This window comes from Zootoca vivipara, chromosome 3, assembly GCF_965207765.1.
Source record: "Zootoca vivipara chromosome 3, rZooViv2.hap1.1, whole genome shotgun sequence".
Lineage (NCBI taxonomy): Eukaryota > Metazoa > Chordata > Lepidosauria > Squamata > Lacertidae > Zootoca > Zootoca vivipara.
In genome coordinates this window covers 96265633-96284521 of record NC_142586.1, presented here as the reverse complement: position 1 = coordinate 96284521, position 18889 = coordinate 96265633, and the positions used below count along the sequence as shown (strand labels likewise).

The following is an 18889-nucleotide window of genomic DNA, read 5'->3' as shown; positions in this document are numbered from 1 at the left end:
TGGTAAGAGAAGTCAGGAGCTCAGTTATAAAATTATAAATATTAACATGTTATAAGAGAATTCTGGTTATATGAGGTGCTAAAATGAACAGGCTGTTAGAACATTTTTGACTTATGACATCTAATTCATCTTATATTTTACAAAACACACAAAAGGAACAGAATGATGTCAAAACATAACTCCATATCCATCTATGCAAAGTTACACCATGACACTCCATCAAACTATACATTCTCCAACCTTGCAGCGAACTGCAAATTTTTACCAGGCTGCTTATGTATTACTGGAGTGTTAAATGTTTTAAAGTCTGGCAACTTATTTCACTGGAAGGAATTGTTCTCTGCTTCCCAGAGCTGTTCATATGAACTCAAAGATGGGTCAGATGAACAATTTCAGAACTACAGTATTTTTTTAAAAAAAACGAGTTCTGTTTAAGGGGTAACTAGAAAGAATATTCCCAAAGAGACAGAAGTGACCTGCCCTTAAGACTTCAGTTATACCCTCAGCAACGCTCACTAGCAGTGACTTACAGACACAGAAGCTTCGACGAAGAGGTTTAGATGCGAGAACACCTGCCATTTTCCCAAGATGACTTTAAACTTAGAGAGGAGAAGGGAAAGCGTGAAGCCACCGAATATGCAGTATTTTAATGTCAACCACCAAAGCTATTTATGACTGGTACCAGAAGCTCTGTTTACAAATTAAATACAAGTCGAAGAGATCCATTCCCAATAGCCTTGGAGAAGATAAAGCACACACACCCCAAAAAGAAAGAAAGAAAGAAAAGACTAGGAGTGCATTTCAATTAACCCCGTTGACTTGTGTTCCCTCGAATGAAGTCCGGAACTTACCACGGACTCGTTTCTTTCGCCGCGACAACCTGTCAGGGGTCTTTCACACGACCCCTCCCCCCCCCCGAAGCGTTGCTCTCTGCAGCAGCACAGAGGCATCAAGGAAAAAAACCAACCCCAGGGCTCTCTCGATTCGTGCTCAGTAGCACTGCGGCACAACTCCTTGCCTAACTTCGCAGACCATTTTTATTTGTTTAGGAAACTTGCTTTCCCTCCCCCCTCCCCGTTTCTCCGACGCCAAGCAGCGAAGACCCACCCGCCTTCCCCGCTAGGCAATAATGCCTTTTGGCACGCGCACCACCACCCCCTCTTTTTTTGTTTTTGTCTCACCGAGCTTTGTCTTCTCAACTCCCTTCTTCTTTTTTTGCGTGTCAACAAGAGGCCGGCACCCTCCCCTTCGCTGGACGTGGCTTCCCACACCCACCCACCCCATCGCTGGGGAGCGAGTGGCTACCCGCCCAACTCTAAACCCCCCACCCACCCCCAAAAAACCTATCCCACCCTCTCCGGCCCCTCGCCTCTTTCTCCGCCCGCAGCCCTGAGCATCCATCCCCTCACAGCCTCCCTCCTCCTATCCTCGTCCCAACCCACACACCTGACAGCCTTGCCGGGCCTAATAATGCCCAGGTCGGACGCTCACCCCCGGGCCGGCCGGCCGGCCAGACGCCTCGGTCTGCCCTCCCTCGGCGTCCCTTCCCCCCCCCCCCGAGGCCTCTCACCAGGGCAGTCTCCTCGGCGGAGCACTCCAGCAAGCTCCTGTCAATAGCCGGGACCTCCGTCTCCCGGTCCGCCGCCATCTTCTCTCCTCCCGCGCTGCTGCTCCTCCTCCTCCTCATCCGCCTCCTCCGTCGCCAAGTCAGTGGCACCCGGAACCGGGCTCGGCCGGCCGGCCTGACCTGTAGTGCGTGCGTGCCTGCCTGCCTGCCTGCCTGGCAGCCAGCCAGCCAGGGGAACCCGCTTCCGTTCCGAAGCCAACCCCGCCTCTCCCCAGGCGGCCCGGACCCTGCTCTGCCTTCCCTTCCCGGGCGGAAGAGACTACATTTCAGGGTCTCGCGAGGCACCCTGGGAGTTGTAGTTCTGAAGCAGAGGTGTGGTGGGGGGAGCCTTTCGGAGAGGCGAAGCGTCCCCACCGGTTGTGATCTGCCGAGCCTGTTTGTTGTGGGCGCAGCTGCCCAGCTTGCTGTTGGGTAATAAACAAGGAAGGCGGCTTAATTTGGCTTAATTTGTGCAAAGTTTACGCTCCCCAAGGGCTTTGGTGGCTCAGCCCGAGCGTGAATAGTAGAAAATATTTGAGCATGTACAGAGTGGGTTTGAGCGCTCTTTAGCGTGCACATCGCTGGGATTTCAGCGCGGTGCATGGAAGGTACCGCAGCGGAATTTGCTCGTCTAGATAAAAATAGGATTATTAAAACTATCCGTTCATCCAGCGTTAGTACCGTACTTGTTCTTGTTTCCAATATTTATCTGCTAGAATTGAACACAGACAACTATAAATGAAGCTCCAGTCATTTTGCAAGACTTAGCTTGTATCACACCCTTAAGCTTACCCAGTTTGGTATTTCTAGTAATTATAAAATAAAATAAAAATCTTTAATGGATGAGGACGGGAGAGGCTTGTTTAACACTTTGTCCTGTAGGGAGCAGCAGTGTACCAATATGTATGTTTTTTATGTGTGTGTGTGTATTACATATACTGTACTGTACACCACACTGAAAGTTTTGGTCTCTGAAACTGCATGCATATGCATGCACAATATATTAATACCGGAAGCAATTTAAACTTGCAGTGACTGATACGAGTTATTTTTTTTTTAATACATTTTTATTCCATTTTCCAAATTCAACAAATTAACAAAACCAATCTTTTATACAAAATCTTGTATTCACATCTTTTACCTTGCTCCGCCGAGCTATGACTTCCCCCCCTCCCTTCATACGGGTTTCTTATTAATTCCCTTTTTTGCAGTTCCTTTTTGACATATTGGTCAATTCGTAAGGTTTATTTTAATCCTGCGAGAGTTTTTAACGATCTACAATTTTTCTCCATATAGTCCACATATTTACTCCAGTCCTTTTGAAACCTTGTCTCCCCCTGGTCACGAATCTTGCATGTCAATCTAGCAAGTTCAGCATAGCCCATCATTTTTGTCTGCCACTCCACAATTGTAGGTAAATCCTGTAATTTCCATTTTTGGGCTAACAAAGTCCTAGCCGCAGTTGTTGCGTACATAAACAGTGTTTGATCTTCTTTTCTAATCTCTCCTCCCATTATTCCTAACAAAAATGCTTCTGGTTTTTTTGGAAAAGTATATCTAAACATCTTTTTCAATTCGTTATATAAACTTTCCCAAAATCTTTTAACTTTTTCGCATGTCCACCACATATGATAGAATTCACCATCTTTCTCTTTACATTTCCAGCAACTTTTGTCACTCATTCTATACATTTTAGCTAATTTAACTGGAGTTAAATACCATCTGTACATCATCTTATATACATTTTCTTTCAAGGCGGTACATGCTGTAAATCTTAAAGTTTGATTCCATAATTTCAACCACGCATCATATTCAATATTATGCCCCAAATCTTTTGCCCATTTAATCATCACTTCTTTTGTCAACTCATCTTTTGTATACCACTCCAACAACAAATCATACATCTTTGCCAAAAGCTTTGTTTTGCCTTCTAGCACTTCTATTTGAAATTTGGATCTTTTATCCTCAAAACCTATTTTTCTATCTTCTTTAAGAACATCATTTATTTGATGGTATTCTATCCATCCTGTTAATACTCCTTTAATGTCATCAAAAGGTTTTAAACTCCATCCTTTTTCAGTTTTCGTCAAGATTTCCTCATACGTGGCCCACCTCTTCTCCATATTTACTTTCTTAACTGTTAATACCTCTGCTGGTGAAACCCACCAGGGTGTTTTAGTCTCTAACAGCCTTTTATTTCTTTCCCACACCTCGTATAGAGATCTTCTTATCACATGATTCGTAAACCCGGTATGTGATTTCTTTTTGTCATAACATAAATATGCATGCCATCCAAATCTATTGTTAAAACCTTCCAAATCTAACAAGTCCGTATTCTCTAAAGTTATCCATTCTTTTATCCAACAGATACAAGACGCTTCATAATAGAGTCTCAAGTCTGGCAGGGCGAATCCACCTCTTTCTTTCTTATCTACCAAAATTTTATATTTTATTCTAGGTTTTTTCCCCTGCCAGACAAATCTTGATAAAATCTTTTGCCACTCTTGGAATTGCCTCGTACCTTTAACCACAGGTATAGTTTGAAATAGGAATAACATCTTAGGTAATACATTCATCTTTATTGTTGCGATTCTTCCTAAGAATGACATTTTCATATAGTCCATCTTTCCAGGTCTTTCTTTATTTCCTTCCATACTTGTTCGTAGTTGTCACTATAAAGATTAATATTCTTTGCTGTCATCCATATTCCCAGGTATTTTACCTTTTTAGCCACGTCGAGTCCATGTTTTAACTGTAATTCCTGTTTTTCTTCTTTCGTCATATTCATTGCCATAACCTTGGTTTTTTGTCTATTTAATTTGAATCCTGCCAATTGGCCAAATTTCTCCATTACTTCTATTGCTTCTGCAACACTTTCCTTTGGATTTTCCAATGTTAAAACTAAATCATCTGCGAAGGCTTTCACTTTAAATTGCTTTGCACCTACTTTAATACCTCTAATTGTAGATAGGTCTCTTAATCTAATCAATAATATTTCCAGGACCATGATGAACAATAACGGTGATAAAGGGCAGCCCTGTCTAGTTCCTTTTGTAATTTCAAAATATTCTGTTAGGGTGTTATTAATTATCAATCTTGCCTTTTGCTCTGAATAAATCGCTTCGATCCCATTCACGAATGTATTCTTCCCAACCATTGATTCCAAATTCCTCTTCATAAATTGCCAAGATATATTGTCAAAAGCTTTCTCAGCATCTACAAACATCAAAACAGCTGGTTTATCTATCCTGGTCTCCAGATATTCTATTACATCTATTATGTGTCTCACATTATCCTTTAACTGTCTACCAGGAAGGAAACCAGCCTGATCCTTATGTATTATTTGGTTTAAAACTTCTTTCAATCTCTTGGACATTATATCTGCAAAAAGTTTATAATCATTATTCAATAATGAGATTGGTCTATAATTTTTAACTTCTAAGCCATCCGTATCCGGCTTTGGGATCAATGTTATATATGCCTCTTTCCATGTATTTGGGATCTTTCCCCCCAACAGAATATCATTCATCATTTCCTCTAAAACTGGAACCAACAGTTCATTCAGTACTTTGTAATATTTCGCCGTTAAACCATCTGGTCCTGGAGCTTTACCTTGTTTCATTCTCCCTATTGCTTGTTGTACTTCTTGTGTCATTATCCTGTTATTTAGCCTCTTCCTCTCTTCTTCTGGAATTGGTTTCAAGCCATATTTTCCTAGATACTCACTGATCTTCTTCTCATCTTCTTTCTTTTTGCAATACAGATCCTTATAGAATTTTTGAAAGGTTTTCTTAATCTCCTTTGGATCTTCCGTCACTCCTCCCTCTGTTTTAATCTTAGTTATTATGTTCTGATTTTGACGTTTCCTTAACTGCCAAGCCAACAGTTTTCCTGTTTTATTCACCGATTCGAAATTTCTTTGTCTCATTTGTTTTATTTTCCACTCAATCTCCTGATTGATCAACATGGAGAATTGTGTCTGTAACATCTTTATATTATTCTTTATTTGCTGATTCTCGGGTTTATCAATCAGGTTCTTCTCATTTTCCATGAGACATTTCAAAATTTCTTCTTTCTTCCTTTCTTTCTTTCGTTTCAGAAAACTGTTTTGCTGTATTAGAAAGCCTCTCATCACTGCTTTACTTGCATCCCATACCATGTCCAGTCCGGTATCTTTATGTAAATTCCAATGAAAATAGTCTTTCAGGGTCTTCTTAGCTTTCGAGACCACCTCTTTATCATCAAACAAATCTTCGTTCATTCTCCACCTGAAGGAATTTTGGTCTTTGCTTTTCAATTCCATGAATATAGAATTATGGTCTGACAGTGTACGTGGTATTATCTCTGTTTTACTCACCCTGGGCACTAGTTCCTTGGAGATCCACATGTTATCTATCCTTCCCGAACTCTGATTTGGTTCTGAGAAGAATGTAAATTGTTTAGTTGTAGGGTGCCTCAGTCTCCAAATGTCCACTAGGCCCAGGTTTTCTACTAGTTCAAAAAAGGATTTTGGTAATTTACCTTCATTCTTCCTTTTCTTGGTCCTATCCAATTCTGGCACTGTCACTCCATTAAAGTCACCCATAAGCATTATCTTTTGATCCACATATTCAGTCAGCCTTTCCTCCAGATTCTTGTAGAATTCAGCTTTATTTTCATTCGGTGCGTAGATTCCCACCACTAACATTTTTTCTCCCTCAATCGATATTTGAGCCGCGATTATTCTTCCTTCTTCATCTTTAAAAATCAATTTCGGATCTAATTTCTCCTTTATATACAAGACCACTCCTCTCTTTTTCTTTTCCATCGAATTTATAAACTCTTTACCCAGTGACTGATACGAGTTATCTGTCTTTTGTAAATAAAGGAAAGACATGTCTGGGACAGTCTGATACATTTTTTATTTCTGTCAGAAAAGTCTAAAAGGTCTGTTTCTAAGCACAACGTTGGAACAACTCCACCTAAATCAATGGGATGTCTATTGATTGATTTACTAAAACATTTCTATCCTGCCTTTCTGTTGAATGGCCTCAAGTTGGCTAACAATATACCTTTAAAAAACCCAATAAAAAATAACCAGTAAAGAAACACACACACAGCTAGCAGAATAACAAATGGAGACAGCCAAACAAATCAATAAGAATAACACATTACTTTCTGTACCCCAGGCCAGCTCTACCATTGGGCAGAGTGAAAAAGCCAACTTGGATAGCTGATTTTCAGTGCCACAAAAGGGCAGTAAATTGCTGCAATTTACCTTTCTCTTATGGCACTCAAAATCAACTGAGTTGCATTATTGCTTTATTTTAACTGACGGGGCAGAGGTGCTTGTGGGATTTCAAATATCTATGTGGTATGGAAGTATACTACAGAGGCTAATGCAGGCAGGGCAGGCTTTGAAATTATTCTCTAGAAGAGAATGAATATGCCCACTGGTGCCAACTATAGGGGGCCTTGAGGGCCCGGGCACCCACAAAAAATTGTTGCGGGTGCTCAGCACTTGCATTGTGGAGCCTCCAATACAATTTCCGGGGCCTCACAAAGCCCCAGAAGTTGCATCCAAGGCCTTGTGGGGCCTCTGACTCGACTTCTGGGGCTCCCAGGCACTGCTGTGGCACTTGCAACATAACAAATTGCTTCTGCGTGTGCCCAGATGCCAAAAACCGTGCCTGCGCAGAAGTGATTTTCGGCATCTGGACATGCACAGACGTGATCTCCAGTATCTGCTGAACAATATAGAGGTGCTTTCTCATGACTTTTGCTTAACTAGAAAACTGAAAGCTCCCCCAAAATATCACTGGATCTGGTAGTTGTGTATTTTAGCCATTCATTCAGGAGAATATGGCCCTTTAAAAAATTTGTTCCTGCCTCTGTTTTAACCACACAGCCCAATTGTCTTATTTCGTTCTGTGTCAACTTAAAGCGTTTCAAATGGACAACTTGGATGAGATTTTGTTTTGTGGCAGAATCTTATGGTTTCATGGCGTTGAATTCCTGTATTATGTTTAATCGACGGCTGTTTTTAGCTGCCTCATTTGGTTAATATTAATTATTTATTTATAGCACATAAGTGCTTATTTTATTATATGCTTGGTTCATTTTATTTTATCATCTGTACCCTGCCTTGTATGGTGCTGGAGGAGACTCTTGAGAGTCCCATGGACTGCAAGAAGATCAAACCTATCCATTCTTAAGGAAATCAGCCCTGAGTGCTCCCTGGAAGGACAGATCGTGAAGCTGAGGCTCCAATACTTTGGCCACCTCATGAGAAGAGAAGAATCCTTGGAAAAGACCTTGATGATGGGAAAGATGGAGGGCACTAGGAGAAGGGGACGACAGAGGACAAGATGGTTGGACAGTGTTCTCGAAGCTACGAACATGAGTTTGACCAAACTGCGGGAGGCAGTGCAAGACAGGAGTGCCTGGCATGCTATGGTCCATGGGGTCACGAAGAGTCGGACACGACTAAACGACTAAACAACAACAACACCCTGCCTTGTTACCATTATCAACGGATTGCTATTTTTTTAAAAGTAAAATTGGCTTTAAACATTCTGTAATTATCCCACCCTCTAATCCAAAGTGATTAGAGGTAATTAAAGAGCTACTTAAGGTAAACTCATCACTATTTGGAAAGGCAGAAGCAAATTTAAAAATAAAAAATGATCTGTATTCAAACCCATATGCTTCTTTTTTATATTAAGTAATGATCAGTCACCTTTGACCATACTGCTACATCATGATAGATACCATTATTTATTATTAAGGAAGAAGAAGAAGAAGAAGAAGAAGAAGAAGAAGAAGAAGAAGAAGAAGAAGAAGAAGAAGAAGAAAAAGAAACTGGGCTGTTCCCAGAACATAATTGCTGGTGTGACTACATGGAGAGAGTGGGATCACACCCATTTGCCCTGTCTTATGGCCTGTGCACGAGGGACCCAGGTGGCGCTGTGGTTAAACCACTGAGCCTAGGGCTTGCTGATCAGAAGGTCGGCGGTTCGAATCCTTGTGACGGGGTGAGCTCCCGTTGCTTGGTCCCAGCTCCTGCCAACCTAGCAGTTCAAAAGCACGTCAAAATGCAAGTAGATAAATAGGAACCGCTACAGCAGGAAGGTAAACAGCGTTTCCATGTGCTGCTCTGGTTTGCCAGAAGCGGCTTTGTCAGGCTGGCCACATGACCTGGAAGCTATACGCCGGCTCCCTCGGAAAATAATGCGAGATGAGCGCGCAACCCCAGAGTCAGTCACGACTGGACCTAATGGTCAGGGGTCCCTTTACCTTTACCTTTATGGCCTGTGCACATTTTGCCAAATATCTGAAAAAGGCCTATGCATGCCCAAGCATTTGGATGGTGCATTTTGCAGGGTTCCCAAGTTAACCAAGAGTTATGATGGTTGTGCTGATTGCAGGTATGGACACATTCAGATCTTTGGCTGAGCACAGACAGAGCAGAGTCACACCAGCTGGTAGAACCCTGCACCATGGATTCGGATCTGTGAGTCGTATGAACATGAACTCTCGTTTCCTTCACGTTTAAGCCCAGCAGCAAACATGCATTCCATCATCCCTGAAGCGAAATATCGCAAACTAACTCATGCAGTTATTACGAAAAAGGGTCAGAATATTTGTCTAAAACAATTATGCTAGCTGGAAGACTTCCTTCGCTCCAAACATTCCAGTTTGTAAACTTTAAAGTCAAGGGAAGGACCTCAGCTGCAGTTCCCTTCGGGCTGCTGATTATTTGTTTTCTAGATAGGTGATTATATAAGATGAATCCCCCCCTTTTTTTAGGTAATCAGTATACCAATTTGAAAATACATGTATGACAATGCTACATTTCTGAGAAGTCAAATCCTGTTGGGCGGAGAATTTTTAAAAATCACATGTTTACAAATCATATTACAGGTGGATTGGATACAAATGTCAAGATATCTGGAGGACGCTGAATTGAATATAAGAAGAGCCTGGAGGTTTGGGTGAATGGCCCATCTAGTGCAGTATCCTGCTCTCATAATGGCCAACCAGATAACTCCTAGAATTCCCAGCATTCAGAGACATACTGCATACTCAGCTTTTCAAATGATGTGATTCTACTGACCTACAATGTGACCCACTATTTAAACTACCGGTAATTGGGTGTGCAGGTGGCACTGCGGTCTAAACCACTGTCGATCAGAAGGTCGGCAGTTCGAATCCCCATGACGGGGTGAGCTCTTGTTGTTCGGTCCCTGCTCCTGCCAACCTAGCAATTAGAAAGCACGTCAAAATGCAAGTAGATCAATAGGTACCACTCCGGCGGGAAGGTAAACGACGTTTCCGTGCGCTCTGGTTTCCGTTGCGCCAGAAGCGGCTTAGTCATGCTGGTCACATGACCCGGAAAGCTGTTTGTGGACAAACACCGGCTCCCTCAGCCTGAAAGCGAGATGAGCGCCACAACCCCATAGTCGCCTTTGACTGGACTTAACTGTCAGGGGTCCTTTACCTTTTACCTTAAACCAATACCCAACATAATTTCATAACACAAAAAGAGAGGATTTCAGACAATTCCCTTTTCCTCCAGTTATATCCTGCCATGTCACATCCTACCCCACATTGTTCCAGAAGGTTCCCTAACCCTCCAAAGCAGATTTTCAGAGGGTCTCAAAGGACTGTGGGAGAAAGTGGTAAAAATTGTCTCCCTTTATTCTGCTAGCTGGAGCACTCTGGAGCCAATCCCCTATGTTTACTGTAACAATGTTAATCTGTGGCATACTGTACTTAGTTCAAATTATTTAATAATTCTGAGATGTTCTCATGTTGTTGGCTTTTTAAAAAAGACTCATTTACTTAATGCCTTCAGATTCCAGAATCTAGACATTCAATAGTTTGAATACAAACGGTCTGTGGGTGAATCTAGACACAGGTTAAAAACGCTATAAATAAGTCAGAAATGAAATCGGTACAAGAAATAAAGCCTGTGTAAAAATCCTTATAAACTCCTTTTTCCTCTCTGGCGCCATCTGGTGTTGCATGTTTATAACGAATTCAAAATGTATTATTGTTATGAATGTAAGAGGATTGCACTCACAATAATCTATTTTAGGTTTCCAAATAAAGCGCAAATAGAAGCTGATTTATAATTATACCAGATATCAGTCAAAATAGTTGCTGTAAACAGCAACTAAAAAAATCTAGTCTCTTTCCTGCTTACTGATACCATCAAAGAACTGCTTTACCCTTTCCTATCTGCTTTTTCGTTCCGGCAGTGGTATAAACTGTGGTAAACAAAAACAATATATATATATATCTAAAGGAGACAAAACATGGTTGTATTTCATGGTCACAAATTCCAAGGTGGTTGCTGTGTTAATCAGCAACTACTTCAACAAAAACAACAACAAGCCAGTGCATTCAGACTAGGGCTGGAAAAAGACACATCAAAAATGTGTTTCAGTTAAACATGTTACAAACTTTGTATGAGAAATTGGGTAAGCAAAAACTGAACTCCACAGCACTGTCTGGTGTCACAGTGTTAGAATGCATAAACAACTCATGTAAAGCGTTTTTCCTTTGCCAACGTAGCCGAGTCCTTCGGGCTTAAATCCTATATGCCAGGCACCCCCAAACTCAACCCTCCAGCTGTTTTGGGACTACAATTCCCACCATCCCTGACCACTGGTCCTGTTAGCCAGGGATGATGGGAGTTGTAGTCCCAAAACATCCGGAGGGCCGAGTTTGGGGATGCCTGCTATATGCACCGCACTTACCAGGGACTTACTTCTAAGTCAGGGCCAGCCCATATGTGAGGTGAGGTGAGGCAATCACCTCAGAGGGTGCCAGGGTGTTCTGCCTCAAACAGCAAAACATCCCAGCCCAACCCTGTTCTGCGTAGACCTGTGTAGGATCGCACTGTAACAGATTTGTTATGGCATAAACTTTCATGAGCTACTCCCCACTTCATTGGGTGCACAAAGCCTTACTTTCAGTTGGGAAACGCAGCTAAAGATACCTATGTAACCGTTTGCTTTCTGAACAGTTGGGCATGCCATGCAGCACATTGGTCTTATGAGACTTATTTCCTAATTCTGTTTAGTTCACATGTTTATGCCATCTCTCCTTGTAGATACACAGCCCTGTATATGGCTCTCTTCCTGCCCTGCTGTTGTTGTTGTTTAGTCGTTTAGTCGTGTCCGACTCTTCGTGACCCCACGGACCATAGCACGCCAGGCACTCCTGTCTTGCACTGCCTCCCACAGTTTGGTCAAACTCATGTTCATAGCTTCGAGAACACTGTCCAACCATCTTGTCCTCTGTCGTCCCCTTCTCCTAGTGCCCTCAATCTTTCCCAACATCAGGGTCTTTTCCAAGGATTCTTCTCTTCTCATGAGGTGGCCAAAGTATTGGAGCCTCAGCTTCACGATCTGTCCTTCCAGGGAGCACTCAGGGCTGATTTCCTTAAGAATGGATAGGTTTGATCTTCTTGCAGTCCATGGGACTCTCAAGAGTCTCCTCCAGCACCATAATTCAAAAGCATCAATTCTTCGGCGATCAGCCTTCTTTATGGTCCAGCTCTCACTTCCATACATCACTACTGGGAAAACCATAGCTTTAACTATACGAACCTTTGTCGGCAAGGTGATGTCTCTGCTTTTTAAGATGCTGTCTAGGTTTGTCATTGCTTTTCTCCCAAGAAGCAGGCGTCTTTTAATTTCGTGACTGCTGTCACCATCTGCAGTGATCAAGGAGCCCAAGAAAGTAAAATCTCTCACTGCCTCCATTTCTTCCCCTTCTATTTGCCAGGAGGTGATGGGACCAGTGGCCATGATCTTGGTTTTTTTGATGTTGAGCTTCAGACCATATTTTGCGCTCTCCTCTTTCACCCTCATTAAAAGGTTCTTTAATTCCTCCTCACTTTCTGCCATCAAGGTTGTGTCATCTGCATATCTGAGGTTGTTGATATTTCTTCCGGCAATCTTAATTCCGGCTTGGGATTCATCTAGTCCAGCCTTTCGCATGATGAATTCTGCATATAAGTTAAATAAGCAGGGAGACAATATACAACCTTGTCGTACTCCTTTCCCAATTTTGAACCAATCAGTTGTTCCATATCCAGTTCTAACTGTAGCTTCTTGTCCCACATAGAGATTTCTCAGGAGACAGATGAGAAACCTGCCCTGCTATAGCCTCATAACCATTTGAATTTGGACATACTTGACCTTACCAGGTCAAGCTCACCGACTGAGCTTCATGGCCAAGCGGAGATTTGATTCTGGGTCTTTCTACTCGAGTCCAACACCTGGACTCGACTGGCTTTCTCTAAGTGCAGAATTATCATGTTTATTAACCCTCTGCTCCAAAAAGTTCTTGCCCATCAGTTCCATTACTTCTTTCTATCAATTAAAACGAATAAGCAATAAATAACAAAAGTTACCCAAGTGTGAAAATAATTTAATTAGGATTTTCATCCTATAGCGCAGAGCTTTGACCATCCAGATGTTGCTAAACTGTAACTCCCATCATCTCTTGCCAATGACCTTTGGCTGGGGCTGTTGGAAGCTGGGATGAGGAGACCAATGGCCAGAGAGTCCCTATGTCTGCTTTTGTGCTTGCCTAGATCAGAGACAACCATTGTTTTTCATCACAAAACTTTAGGAACCCAACCGACGTTTGAGGAAGCTCACCCATAGCCACCCCAGTGAGCTTCATAGGAAAACGTGCAATCCTAAATATGTCTACTCTGAAGTAAGTCCTCTTGAATTCAATAGGGCTTACTCCTAGGTACCCTGTTTCTCCGAAAATAAGACGTAGGCATAAAATAAGATGTAGCAGGATTTTTAAGCATTCAAGGAATATAAGCCATACCCCGAAAATAAGACATAGTGATAGGTGCAGCAGCAATGCCGGCCGCAGCAGGAGGAGGAGGAAAAAAATAAGACATCCCCTGAAAATAAGCCTTAGTGTTGTTGTTTTTTGAGGAAAAATAAATATAACACGGTGTCTTATTTTCGGAGAAACACAGTAAGTGGGCTGAGGATTGCCCCCTAAACTTAGACTTACTGTATCTATGCCTAGCACTCCACCACAATGGCACTTATGCTTACGTCTAGCATTTTAAAAATCAGTTTTCACTGCAACTACTTCTGTTTCCATGCAAGGCTGGGTTCTGGGCAAAGTGCGTTCTGCTGAGTTTTCTCTTCCATTGGTTGGCCCTGCTGGAGATGACCAGAAGCAGAAATTCTCCAGAACAGCACCAGGAGGATAGGTGTAACTTCCATGTTAATTTTCCACAATGCCCCAATCAATATTATGTAGGGGCATTGCCAGAAATTAAAATAGGGGCTAGATCCAGGTGCTGGGTGCGTGGTTAAGAGCAGTAGACTCGTAATCTGGGTGTTATGTACTGAGCTGAATCCTAGAACAATAGGATTCAGAAACAGCGGGAGCTACCCAATCCAACTCCAGGTGGAAGTGAATCCGCAACCTGATTGGCCTGCTGGAGCAGCCAATCAGGCGGCTGGCAGAAGTGAATCTGCTACCTGATTGGCCTGTAGGAGCAGCCAATCAGGCTGCAGGCAGAAGTCAATCCACAATATAATTGGCCCACAGGTGTAGCCCTGAAGTAGCCAATCACGCAAGGCCCATTGTGTAAATAATGTATATAAGCAGATGGTTTTGGGAAAAGAGCCATTCTTCTTCTCCTCTTCTCCTTGATGACTATGAGCTGAATAAAGAGCATGAAATTCACTCTCGACTCCGAGTACATTTCACTGGCGACGAGGATGGGATCCTGCTGAGCTGACCGCCACCACGCACTGCACCGCAGCACCGCCACCTGCTGCACCGCCGCATCGCACCGTGCATCCAGGCTTCAGCTCCAGGACCCAAGGAACCCAGAATGGCAACCGACAGCAGCTTCTCGCCATTCAAACCAGCATCAGGAGACTGGGAAGGGTACGCCGCCCGTTTCAACTTCCTCCTGCAAGCGAAAGAAGTCACCAACGATGCCATGAAGAGGGCGACATTCTTCAGCGTCTGTGGAGAGGAGACGTTTGAAATCGCCCGGGCTCTCCTTGCACCTAGAGATGTCGCTACCGTCTCTTACAAAACAATAATGGAACGGCTGAAGGAGCACTTCTCACCACAGCCCTCGGTGGTAGCTTGCCGAAATGCCTTCTACGCAAAGCGGCAAGCCCCGGGGGAAACCATAACTGGGTTTGTGACCTCCCTCCGCCAAGCCGCCCTGCTTTGCAACTTCTCAGAGTTGGAGAACATGCTTCGTGACCGCCTCGTCGGTGGCCTAAGGGACGAGATGTTGCAACGACGCCTCTACGCCAAAAAAGACCTCACGTTCCAGATTGCTCTGGAGGAAGCCCTGGCAACCGAAGCCGCCGAGAGGTCAACGCAAGAGGCACGACCGGCCCCGCCATCCCAACCGAGGGTCTACCACGAAGACCTCACCGACGAATCCGAATCTGACAGGGAGGAAGTACACCGAGTACAGCGGCGCACTCAAGCAGCACACACACCACAGCAGCCTCGACGAGAAGGAGGGAACTGTGCAAGCTGCGGGGAGAACCACGAGAGGAGGACCTGTCGTTTCCGCAACGCAGAGTGCAGGCAGTGCAGAAAATTGGGACACATCGCCCGGGTGTGTCGGGCTCGACTCACCCGTCGACAAGCATCAGATGACCGACCCAGGAGCCCCAGGTCACACGGCACCATGCACCAAGGCAACTCGACGGAGATCACGGACTACCAGGTATTCCAGTTGCCCCATCCCAGCACAGAGAAAATTTATATAGAGGTACAGATAGAGGGAGCCCCATGCCGCATGGAGCTGGACACGGGTTCAACTCTATCCATAATCTCGGCCCGAACATTAAGGGAACTGTGCCCTAATGGGGGTCCCAAACTAAGGCCGGCCCCATTCACCCTCCGGGACTTCCAGAAACGTAAGGTCCCTACAATGGGGGTGGGGACCTTCAGGGTGCAATATCGAGGGCGAAAGCAACAATTGGACTTGCTGGTAGTTAAGGGCCCCTACGTTAGCTTACTGGGACTGGCATGGTTTGGACCTCTGGGGCTAGCCGTTACCGGGGTGAACCGCACTAGCTTACAAGGGGACGTGGACGCCATATGCAAAGAGTTTCCAGGGGTTTTCGATGGGGCATTGGGACGATATACAGGACCCCCCATTGCCCTACAGCTAGACCCCGCGGTACGACCCATCAGGCACAAGGCCCGCCGGGTCCCGTTCGCCCTGAAACCCCGCATAGACGAGGAATTGGACCAACTCGTGGAGCAAGGAGTGCTGGAGCCGGTGCCCAACGCCCCCTGGGAAACTCCAATTGTCACACCCGTCAAGCCTAACGGTTCGGTCCGCATCTGTGCAGACTACAAATGCACCATAAACAAGGCTCTCACGGCCCATGCATACCCAGTGCCAGTGGTCAGCCATGTCCTCGCCACCCTGGCTGGGTCAAAAATCTTTGGCAAACTGGACTTGGCCCAAGCGTATCAACAGTTGCCTGTGGACGAAGCCACAGCAGAGGCTCAGACGATTGTGACGCACAGAGGGGCATTCAGAGTAAAGCGGCTGCAATTCGGCGTTAGCGTGGCACCAGGCATATTCCAGAATTTAATGGACTCTCTCCTTAAAGGGATTCCTGGCGTCACCCCCTTCTTCGATGATGTACTGATCGCCGGGCCCACACCAGAGGAATTTGAGGACCGCCTCCGCTCCGTCCTGCACCGTTTCCAGACGGCGGGCCTCAAGGTGAAGCGGGAAAAGTGTTTACTGGGAGTGCCGCAGGTGGACTTTCTGGGATTTAAGGTGGACGCAGAAGGGGTCCATCCAACCGGTGACAAGGTACGGGCCATTTGTGAGGCCCCAGCGCCCAAGAGCAAGCCCGAACTTCAGTCATTCTTGGGACTATTGAACTTTTACCATGCCTTTCTTCCGCATAAGGCAGCGGTAGCGGAGCCCCTACACAGACTCCTAGATAAAAGGGCCCCTTGGGTGTGGGGCCAGCGACAAAGGGCCGCATTCCAGGCAGTCAAGGACTTGCTCGTCTCGAACTCGGTCTTGGCACACTTCGACGAGAGGCTGCCAGTGGTGCTGGCATGCGACGCCTCTCCCTATGGCATCGGCGCTGTCCTGGGACACCAACTCCCGGATGGAAGAGAGGTGCCGGTGGCATACTTCTCCCAGACGCTTGCTGCAGCCGAACGAAACTACTCACAGATTGACAAGGAGGGTCTGGCAATCGTGAAGGGCGTAAAAAAAATTCCATGATTTCTTGTACGGGCGGCCCTTTACCATAGTGACTGACCACAAGCCGTTGCTTGGCCTGTTTGCCCCCGAGAAGCAGACCCCCCAAGTGTTGTCTCCACGTGTCCTCAGGTGGTCAATTTTCCTTGCCGGCTACCAGTATGCACTAATCCACCGCCCTGGGAAGGCGATGGGCCACGCAGACGCCCTCAGCAGGCTACCACTACCAGAAACAGGCCCCGACCCAGCGCCTGCGCAAGAGGTTATGACCCTGGAGCTGCTTCCCGACCGACCCATTCAGGCACAAGAAGTTGCGCACCATTCCACAAAAGATAGGGTCATCTCCCGGGTCCTGGACTGGGTGTGGCGAGGATGGCCCAGCAGCAGCCCCGGGCCAGAATTCGCTGGCTACACAAACCGCAAACATGAACTGTCGGCCCACAAGGGGTGCCTGTTATGGGGAAGCAGGGTTGTTGTTCCCCAGCCCCTCCGCAAAAGGGTCCTCACAGCCCTACACGAGACACACCCAGGGGTAGTGAGGATGAAGGCCCTTGCCAGGAGTTATGTGTGGTGGCCGGGGATTGACAGAGAGATAGAGGCCTGGGTCCAACACTGCCAGACCTGCCAAGAATCCCGCCCGGATCCCCCAAGGGCGCCAGTCCAGCCCTGGGAGTCCGCCCGACATCCATGGTCACGCTTGCACGTGGACTTCGCTGGCCCCTTCCAGGGAAAAACATTCTTCATAGTGGTGGATTCCTACACCAAATGGCTGGAGGTCGCACTGGTACCGTCCACTTCTACGGCGGCAGCCATCCGGGTACTACGTAAGCTTTTTGCAACCCACGGGCTCCCTGACACCCTCGTCTCGGACAATGGAACCGCATTCACGTCAGAGGAGTTCCAGACCTTCACAGCGCAGAACGCCATCCGCCACATCCGCTCAGCACCATTCCACCCTGCCACCAATGGCCAAGCGGAGCGCATGGTGCGGACCACCAAGGACAGCCTCCGCCGCATGACACAAGGGGACTGGGAATACCGCCTTGCCGCATTTCTTCTAGCACAGCACAGCACCCCAAGCACAACGACGGGCCGGAGCCCAGCTGAACTACTAATGGGCCGGCGCCTTGCAACTAGACTGGACCGACTTCACCCCGACAGAGCTCAGGATGAGGTAGTGGTGGGGAAAGGCAGGAACCCCCGGACATTTGTGGCCCAGGACGCAGTGTACGCAAAGAATTTTGGGGCAGGCCCAGCATGGGTACCCGCCACAGTCACCAAGGTGACCGGTCCCGTGTCGTACGAGGTACTAACGGAAGGGGGGCAATGTTGGCGCCGCCACTGCGACCAGCTACGGCGACGATTCCCAGGAGGAACCCGGGAGGAGAGCGGGACAGAGGGGTCCCAAGGGGACAGCAGGGCAGTGAGGCCTGTAGAGCGAGAGGGGTGGGCAGGGGAAGCAGAGGCAGTAGGCACAGAGGGGCGCCCCGAGGCTGGAAGGACACCGGAACCAGAGCCACAACCTAGTGGTTCAGTGGCGCCAGACCAGACAGCCCCGGCACAGCCAGCAGCCTCGGAACACGAGCCAGAACCAGAACCCCTGACCAAGGAACACCCCAGGCCACAACGCACACGGAGGCGGCCAGCAGACCTTGGGGACTACGAATGCAACTTCCCGGGCAGGACTGGAACTTAGAGGGGAGGGGTGTTATGTACTGAGCTGAATCCTAGAACAATAGGATTCAGAAACAGCGGGAGCTACCCAATCCAACTCCAGGTGGAAGTGAATCCGCAACCTGATTGGCCTGCTGGAGCAGCCAATCAGGCGGCTGGCAGAAGTGAATCTGCTACCTGATTGGCCTGTAGGAGCAGCCAATCAGGCTGCAGGCAGAAGTCAATCCACAATATAATTGGCCCACAGGTGTAGCCCTGAAGTAGCCAATCACGCAAGGCCTATTGTGTAAATAATGTATATAAGCAGATGGTTTTGGGAAAAGAGCCATTCTTCTTCTCCTCTTCTCCTTGATGACTATGAG

General features: G+C 46.2%; 1 protein-coding gene across 2 annotated transcripts in view; it reads right to left on the bottom strand.

Moving 5' to 3' along the window:
• The window catches only part of UBR2 (ubiquitin protein ligase E3 component n-recognin 2), a 59513-nt gene extending 57639 nt beyond the window's left edge, over positions 1–1874 (bottom strand). The window contains exon 1 of one of the 2 annotated variants that reach the window (XM_060273037.2): positions 1571–1874. In XM_060273037.2, the coding sequence (XP_060129020.2) occupies positions 1571–1687 (117 nt within the window). In that variant the 5' untranslated portion in view covers positions 1688–1874. The remainder of the gene's footprint in view (positions 1–1570) is intronic. The other variant, XM_060273036.2, reaches the window with a different exon arrangement.
• Positions 1875–18889: the final 17015 nt, after the last annotated feature.